At 39.3% G+C, this 9,255-nt stretch overlaps 1 protein-coding gene across 1 annotated transcript; it reads right to left on the bottom strand.

Annotated features, from left to right (window-relative positions):
• Positions 1–2,786: 2,786 nt before the first annotated feature.
• On the bottom strand, positions 2,787–9,255 carry LOC109621965 (kinase suppressor of Ras 2). The gene has a single exon (XM_062858755.1). It carries the CDS (start codon positions 9,110–9,112, stop codon positions 6,914–6,916), a length of 2,199 nt encoding a protein of 732 aa, XP_062714739.1. The 5' UTR covers positions 9,113–9,255; the 3' UTR covers positions 2,787–6,913.

Here is a 9,255-nt window from a genome sequence, read left to right as displayed (position 1 = left end):
TCAACAGCGGCGAAATAAATCGGCTCCAAAAGGTTAAGATAGTTTTGAAATATAATTTCTTTAAATGGGTCTGAGAATTTCCCAGCTTAACGGCGTTCACAAACTTTTATATTACTTATACAAAAATAAATCTACCTTGTAAATAGGAAAAGCTTAGGATATTGTTTTTCACATGAGTTCTGATGTGAAGGGCGGGTGACTATATCCGTCCGCCAGTACCGGGGTAATTCTTCGGGAACCTCTGGTGAGCTGAAATCGCAGATTTATTGAGATGGGGAGCTCCATTCCTAATCTAAAGGCGTCCGTCTACTGTATTTGACGAACATGTAAGGACAGTAACCCTAGTTGCCCAATTGCCCTAGCTCCGGGACCCTCCGTGGACAAACGTGGCTAGCGCCGTGTACTTTGCAAAGAGACCTCTGCTAACCGCGTGTACAGTCAGGAGTTGCACTGGATAATCGCCTGCGGTGCTCGGAACCTTGAAATACATCTCATCCGCTGGCGACCGCCATTGCAGACCGCCTACGGATCGCTCGTAGGCATCATGTGCTCACCGTCGTGGAAACCCGCTAACGCTACTGGAATACCGCTTTAATGCTGCGAAGGGCGAGTGCTCACAGCATACAACTTCTTCGAATCTGCCGAACCACTGCATTGCTGGAAGACAATCACACCCTCACTGTCATCATGCTGGACGAGGCCTACGAAGAACTCTCCCACAAGACATTCCTGAGCAAAAGCTGAATATGATGATCTGGATTAGTGGATACGTTGAAATTTTTCAGGCTAGAAGAAAAATACAACTGGTTTTTTGGGAATATTCGAGAGCATAAAAGTTGATCAGTAAACCCATTTCACCTTTTTCTTACGAAGTCAAATTTGTTTTTTGTTGGCAGTGAAAAAATGTGTTTATTACAGGTTGCTATGGGTGAAATAAGTCGTTGCGTTATTGTCGTCGCGGTTGAAACCCGAAGTTTCCCAACACCCGACAATCGAATTTTCTCAAAATCCATACGTGAAACCTAACGTCGGACGTAGTGCGCTGGACAGCGGACCTGGTCCTCTATCCAGCGCACTGTGCCCGACGTACGTCCGACACAGGGTTTGGGAAAAACATCGATTTTCGCGTGTCAAAAATTCCGATTTTCAACTGCACGAACAATAACTGGGGCACAGATATTGTCAAATTGTTTTATAGCATCCGCCATTATGGCGAGCGTGGGAAGCTGGATTGTGTAAAATCCAGCCGGAATGGACCGAACTGGTGAAAATTTGTTAATTGCTATTATTTGTAATTTACTTATTCTAAACTTCTTTCGAAACTGAATTGAGTATACTAGTTTGTGCTACCGCTTACGTAATTAGAGTAATTGAAGGTTAAAATAGGTAGGAATTATCGTAGTGAAGTGAGCCTATATACGACTGTAACAAGTATAAAAGTATCACTATTGTTTCCCATTGTAGTTCACTAATGCAGTGATATAGATTGTTGCGCGGGTAAAGGCAGATTGATTTGCCGAGAAAGACACCGAAAGTGTAAGAATTATAATTTGTATTTGTAATTGGGTTCTTTAGGGGTATCCGGATTATTTCATAAACGAGTTCTTCGCCCAAAAATTAGTCGAAATTCAAAATTTCATAATTTTTGGAGCCCGGGAACTATTTTTAAAATGCATTTTAAGTTTGTATGGGGAAAATTTTTTGTTCGGGTCGAACTGTCACTTTAACGATTGAACTGTCATTCTATCCACGAAAATTAAAACTGTTTTGTTAATTTAACCATCAAAACAAAGGCGTTGGAATCCAATAAAATCACGTTATACTCAGAAAAATGAGCTCTTTCGATTAGGCTGTAGAAAATAGCAATATTTTATTCACTAAACAACCCAATTTATATGAACTAATAAAACGTCATTTGCAGTTTAAAGCTGCATCAAACGTATAGCTCGCGTTACCGCTGCTGAGAACCCGGTGAGAATTTCTCCTTCCGACCCCGCAACACACGTATTTAATTACAAATAACCGTTCGTCAAACCGTCTGCATTGTGTTTTGAATTGCGGCAAAACGGCAGCGGCATAATGACAGTCAGATTTAGAACACACCGCGCTCGTGCCGTCGTGCCGCCATGCCGCTATGCCGCCCACATTGTATTTGGGCCTTAAAAGTGACACGGACACCGGCAATACAAACTGAGCAAAACTTAACACTATAACGAACACACGGAGCACGCACCAGGGGTTGCAAGATCACGATCACGATCAATTCTGACTATACATGTCAATGGTTGCTCCTCCGTGATTGATCTGAACTGGTACCAGTTGCACTGTGATCCAACTGAATAAGGGGCTGGGACATTCCACTTATTCTCAAAGTGCAATTTTAGCAGCTCATGCATATTTGATCAATAACGGCGCCGGCCAAGTTCTTATAGTCAGCTGGGAAGGGAAAGGAATGTTAGAGTGTACTGGTTGTTGCTACTAGAGACCGAGAGCACTCTGCGTCCCACAACCCACACGGACTGGGATATTCGTTAGACGGAAAGGATGGGAGATCTGGGAGTCACCGTTGGGTCGGTGATGCGATCCATGGATAGGGTTATTTATAGTGTTCGTAAGGTGATAGATTGTGTGGTGAATAAGGTGAATAAGGTCAAGCGGCACAGCACGCTTTGGTTGCATAACTTATAGGCGTTATATATACACTGTGCTGTGAGTGGAAGTTGGAAGGGAGGGAAACGACTTTTTCAATTCGTTTCTGGTTCTAGCGATGGCTATGAACATATGAATATACATGAGTTGTATATGTAGAGAAGAGAGAGTGAGAGAAAGTGGATAGAAAGATACAAAGTAGGATGAAAAGGACGGGCCAGGGATTGAACCCATGACCTTCTGCATACGAATCAGAAGCGGTAGCCACTAGACCACCAAGCCCGTCTAGCACGCACCAGGGGTTGCAAGAAAGAGAGAAACTAGTATTTATCGCGAAAGGTTTCATCGCCCAGAGCAAAAATCAAACCCCCGCTTCATATCATTGTGCGTGTAAAAGCGTAGCGATCGTAACCACAAACGTTAAACCGAGATTTGTCCGGAATTTCAAGCTCCATCGTCGATATCATCAAAAGCCGATAGGGTAATTCGAGGGCGAAAGTGGAGGTGGGTCGGCCACACTCCACGCAAAGGCGGAAGCGAAAACTGCAAGTAAGCGTGAGACTGAAGCCCAGACCAGGGGGAGGACAATGCAGCAGAGGCAACTCCAGAGCCTGCGAAGGCTCAATAAGCAAATGAAAGAGGTCAAGGCGATGGCGAGCAAGCGCCCCAAACAACGGTTATCCCGTATCCTTCTGGTAACATATAGTAATCATTTTAATGAACCTCTCTTTGCCACGGCAGCTTCGTAGTTACATTGATTCTCTAAAAACAAGACAATTTATTTGCATTAAATAAAAGGCGGAGATGATTAAATAAAACGTATTAATAGTAATATTCACATTCAAATGTTCAAATTGTTAAGGGAACGTCCACAAATTGCGTCACGCTTTTAGGGGGGAGGGGGGGTTCAGTAAAGTGTGACAACCCATACAAAAATTTCAGCGGTCTCATACAAAAAGTGTGACATAGGGGGGAGGGGGGTTGAAAATGGGCAATTTTTGCGTGACGTAATTTATGGACGCTTCCTAAGAAAGGTAATCTTAGTGCAAATCTATTGATGAACAATTCAACTAATTTAGATATCAATTAGTCTGATATAAAACCAATTTAATTTAAATTTAGACCAAGAGTAGTAACGTGTGCTCAGAAAATCGGATATCATACAAGTCGTGGGAAGGAAAGGGTCAACTCAATTAATATTAATCAGCCTTCTTTTACAGCCGCAAGAGATCATCCACGATCGAACTAGTTCCCTTAATTCTTACTTCCTCCCTCCAGCGGTAGTATTATTAATAATTGCAAAATTCAAATATTTTGTCTGTCCTATATTTTCACATAACAGATTAGTGGATGACCTCTTGTCGAACCGCATCTGCTGTTTCTAGTCTGGCAATTATTAACTACGTCACATTTCACTTTTATGATTAAATTCGTTTTTGACTATAACAAGTTGGCAAACGTTCGGTTTAGCAGAATTAGATGATAAGCACTAGAAAACTGATCTTAAAGCTTACAAAAGCTTCAAACTAGAAAACGAGCTTAGTTCTATTAGTTCTAGTACTACAAGTTCACCTTTTGATAGATTTGTCAATCTGTTACTTTTCAGTGCCGACTGTTCGGATTGTAATAACTAGGTTATCAGAACAGTTAATAATAAAGAGATTCTCGAATAATTATAAGATTGCAGAACGCCATTGATGTAGAAAAGAAACAGCAGTGCGTAATTGATCAATCGTTTTATCAACGGAGTACACAGCGCCCCTAGGGATCAAACATTTGTGCCGTAGCTGTAGGTTCTAGATGGCTAGACCAACGGTATTAGAAACTCACTTTTTATTAAGTCCAGAGTTTGTAACATCGTCGTACTCCGTCCGGTAGACGTATCGCTCAGCGGGGGTTAAAGCGCAGATCGGCCAGATGGGGGCCAGAGGGTGCGTTGAGATTACAGATTATAGAATTACAGAATTATATGGGAAACTATTTTTCAATAAATAATGCTGACCTCATATATAGTGTATACTATAGCAGGTTATTGTTTTCAACAAAATTATAAATAACAAATTACAAATAAACAAGAATTCTATGAAAACTAACAATATGTTAAATGAGAGCTTTGAATTTATATATTGTGGGAAAAATGCAAGAACCGGACAGCCAAAATAACTAGCTAGTGCCAAAACTGGTTAACTTAGTTCTTCTTCTTCTTTATGGCTCTACGTCCGCACTGGGACTTGGTCTGCCTCGCTTCAACTTTGTGTTCTTTGAGCACTTCCACAGTTATTAATTGAAGGGCTTTCTTTGCCTGCCATTGCATGAAATTGTACATTGTGTGGCAAGCACAATGATACACTATGCCCAGGGAGTCGAGAAAATTTTCTCGACTGGAACGGGAATCGAACTCGCCGTCTCCGGATTGGCGACCCATAGCCTTAACCACTAGGCTAAATGGAGACCCCGATTAACTAAGTAGATATATCATTTTTGTCCTTTCTACACTATAACCATGAATACCAAGTACTTCGCAGCTAATTTAATCGACTAATTAGGAGATATTAGACAAAGTGTATCTCGGTGATTTTCTTATCCATTTATTAATCGATTCAAGATCTTTTGGCAGTTAACAAAAGATACAATTTTTCAGAATATGCACGCTAAGAAAAAGTTACTCTAAAATGAGTAAGATTCACACAAAACTGAGCTAAACTGGAACAGCTCAAAAAATGAGTAAATTGCATTTAAAGCGATAGCGCTGGCCCAAGTACAAAACCCCAAACAGTTTAAGCCGTATAATATTCTTCACATCAGCAAGAATATTATACAACTTAAACAAATGAGATTTTTGCACTTGGGCCGCTGGAAATAAAATATACTCATTTTTGAGTTGTCCCACTTTAGCTCCAAAATGAGTGAATTTTCTGACCGTGTGTAAGCTATTTTTTAAACATTCCATACAAGATTCTAGGTGTCTGGCATTTCTGGTAGTTTAGGCCATGGTCCATGATGATATTTTGGAAACCAATCCTCTAGATGCCAAATCCATAATATTTTCTACTTTTGGTCAATAGCACGAAATAAATATGTTAAATACAAATAATACAACAATAATTTCAATAAGTGTAAGAAGGGTTCTGTTCACCATAGGTGGATTAAATCGGGTTTTTATTAATCTATTCATTTACTTGTTATCTTGCATTAGTTTTCAACCAGTCTATGGGAAATTAATTTTCAATAAATAATGCTGACAAAGTGTATTGTTGTTTTCAAAAAAAATTACAAATAACAAATACACAGGAATTTTATGAAAACTAACAATATGTTAAGGACAGACTTGTTAGAATCCCAATACATACAGCAAACATACGACCTATTCAAATCGAACGCCTGATTTAATCGACTGATTAAGAGATATTAGACAAAGTATATCTCGCTGATTTTCTTATCCATTTGTTAATCGATTCAAGATCTTTTGGCAGTTAACAAAAGATACAATATTCCAGAATATGTAGGCTATTTTTTTTTTAATTTCACACAAGATTCTAGAAGGTGTCTGGCTGTTCTGGTAGTTTAGTCCATGGTCCATGATGCTATTTTGGAAACCAATTCACTAGATGCCAAATCCACAATATTTTCTAGAACTTTTGGTCCATCACACAAAATAAATATGTTAAATACAAATAATACAACAATAGTTTTAATAAGTGTAAGGAAGGTTCTGTTCACCATAGGTGGATTAAATCGGGTTTTTGTTATACAAACACAATGTTCACAAGTAAATACGTTTCGCTAGAGATCAGCCGCGTTTTTCTATTACAGTTGTCCGAAACCTTTACCGTTCGCTCCGTTTATTCTCTGGATCTGCGCACCTGCAGACCCACCGCTACGAGTTGTAGCCCACCAAGAATCGTTGCCGGAGAATCGGATGACGAAAAATTCATAAAATGCTTCATAAATAATTTACATAGTTTATTAATTATTTAACCATACAATATTACAAAGTTACATTCCGAAACAATTTACGATACACTATGAGAAAACTTATATACAATGTCATTTTTGCATTTTTATTAGCATTTGAATATTGCGATGCACGCACTAGTATTTGGTTTGACTCCAAGATTTACTGTAGAAAGCTTTTATTTTATTTTTCATATGTTGCACTAATCAATACGAGTTTCTAGTATAGTCTGCAATGATTTAAAAACGGTTAAACCTTATTTTAAAATTTATTTTAAATGCTTCAACTAATTAAACTGTAATAATTCATTTAAAAAACTGATTCTGCAGAGCGAGACAATTGTATTGGATGAGAAGGTGACCGCGCGAGGCGTTTTTTAGGCAATCGCTCAAGCTGCCCCAATAACTTTGCAAAATCTGGCCTATCATCAGCTTGAAATGCCCAGCAAATCATCAAAATATCCTTAACATCACGAGAAGCTTGTAAATTTGCTAATGTTTGTTTCATACCTCGACCAACTTGCCATATGATAGCCTCTGGAGGCTGTGACTTGAAAGGAAAATCTCCACATAGCAGTTCATACCATACAGTTCCAAAAGCAAACATATCTGAGGACTTAGAGAATGGCAAATCTTCATCTACTGGACGATAGGAGGTGAGTTTTCGCATTAATTCAGGAGCTAAATAACATAACCAACCGCTTGGTATACCTAATCCTAAATCACAATACAATAATTTAGTAGCACTAAAGAGGCCAAAGTCGGTTATTATCACTTTTCCATTTTCTAGAAAGATGTTTTTAGTTTTAAGATCTTTATGAACGATACCTCTGGCATGTAAATAACCCATTCCTTGTGATATTTGTTGGGCGACAATAGTAGTACGGTTTAAATTAAATTTATCTTTTCGAATATGAATGTGTGTATAAAGTGTGTTACCCTTACACAGTGAGGTGACAATAGCTAGCCTCGGGGGATTCATGCAAGCTCCCATAAAGAGAACTACGTTTTCATGACGTGTTTTCTTGAAAGTGGCAACCTCCAACTTGAATGCTTCAAGTGTTCTCTCATCTGCAACATAATCTTCTTTAAGTAATTTTACAGCAACATCTCCATGCCACAGAGCACGATGCACCGTGCCAAACCGTCCATTGCCAATTTTTTCCAGCAATTTAAGGTCGTCGTAAGGTATGTCCCATTCTTTAAGAGACATACTGTTCTGGCGGGGCCAATTGTCACTATCTTTCTCTTCCGTAGAATCCAATCGAACCGGAGTACGCTCTGAAGAAGAATCTGTACTTGCAGCACTCGTTGAACCGGTTTTATCACTATCATTACTTTCATTTGATTCTGGCAACTTTGAAAGCTGCACTCTGGGAATCTCTATGCCAGGATGGCGACTGTTATTGTTATTGATAGGGTGAGTTTCTAGCGTTATTTCTTCTGAATCGGAAATCATGCTGAAAGAATTACAAATTGAAACTTCCGGAAAGTTGAACTGTGAATGTTTAGAAGCAGCAGGTGTTTGAGGTGGTAAGGACAGAAGTGCCGGACTTGACGGAGACGAACTGTTACAACTTGAACCACTGCTGTCGGGACCCCCATGTATTCCACTTAACTGGGCACGGTTTCGATCTTTTGCGTACATAACTCGATTACATAGGTTGGGTGATACATTTGGAACTAGTGTGTCGGATTGTAAACTTTTTTTAAACTCATCTACAAATTCTTGAGGCAATCCACAAGAAGGTGGTACATTTGATTTACAATCTTTATGGCAGCGATATTTACATTCTGTACATTTGAATCCGAAAAACATTTGCTTATTACATAAGTCACAAGTGCTTTTTGTAACTTTGAATTTTTTGGTGAAGCGATGTTGAATCATATGGCCCATAACACGTGTTATAATTGGTGTGCACGGAGACTTAGGTGGTATAGATACATTATGTATACTGGATATGATGCTGTCAGCTGATTCGCTAGCGTGATGTTCGGGTGTGGGATCAGTGTACAAACGAGTTCGTGCCCCTGAAGATGGAAGACTACCATTACCAGCTGACATAGTCTGGACGCACGTATTTATGTCGTTCGAATTCACCACGTTTTGATTTATGCATTCTGATGTGGTAATTGATTGGTTAGCCAAAAATTGTGATTCATGAGACTTAGATTTTATAAGAGACAAAATTTGTTCGGTATTGGCATTGACAGGAGTCTGAATAGGATTGATGAGATTATTGTTCTGTGACAACTGATGTGACTGCATTGCAGATGTTTGATGCACGGCCGATTGCCGTATGTGAGTTTGATGCTTCTTCTTAGGCGGAGGTGTTGTTGGGAAACTTTTCTTAACTTGTTTCGACAGTGCTGCGTTTGATGGAGATGTTGGTGGTGATGGTGATGGAGTCAATGTACTAATTGATGCTTCTTCAGGAGATGTTGTATTCGGATGAAGTAGCCTATCTTGTACGTTCTCTGCTGACGCAACAGGTCTAGTTATATCCATAGGGCTATATATAACACCGTTAGATTGTCGATCCGTTTGGGACGATTTCTTTGCCTCAGAAAAATGAGCTCTTTCGATTAGGCTGTAGAAAATAGCAATATTTTATTCACTAAACAACCCAATTTATATGAACTAATAAAACG

The sequence above is a fragment of the Aedes albopictus genome, chromosome 3, assembly GCF_035046485.1.
Source record: "Aedes albopictus strain Foshan chromosome 3, AalbF5, whole genome shotgun sequence".
NCBI classification, from domain to species: Eukaryota; Metazoa; Arthropoda; class Insecta; order Diptera; family Culicidae; genus Aedes; species Aedes albopictus.
Note: the sequence above shows the minus strand (reverse complement) of the source record. Positions and strands in the feature narration are given on the sequence as shown.

What these genes read in the sequence shown, in the direction of transcription:
- LOC109621965 (XM_062858755.1), bottom strand. Translation starts at nt 9,112, where the DNA reads ATGGATATAACTAGACCTGTTGCGTCAGCAGAGAACGTACAAGATAGG.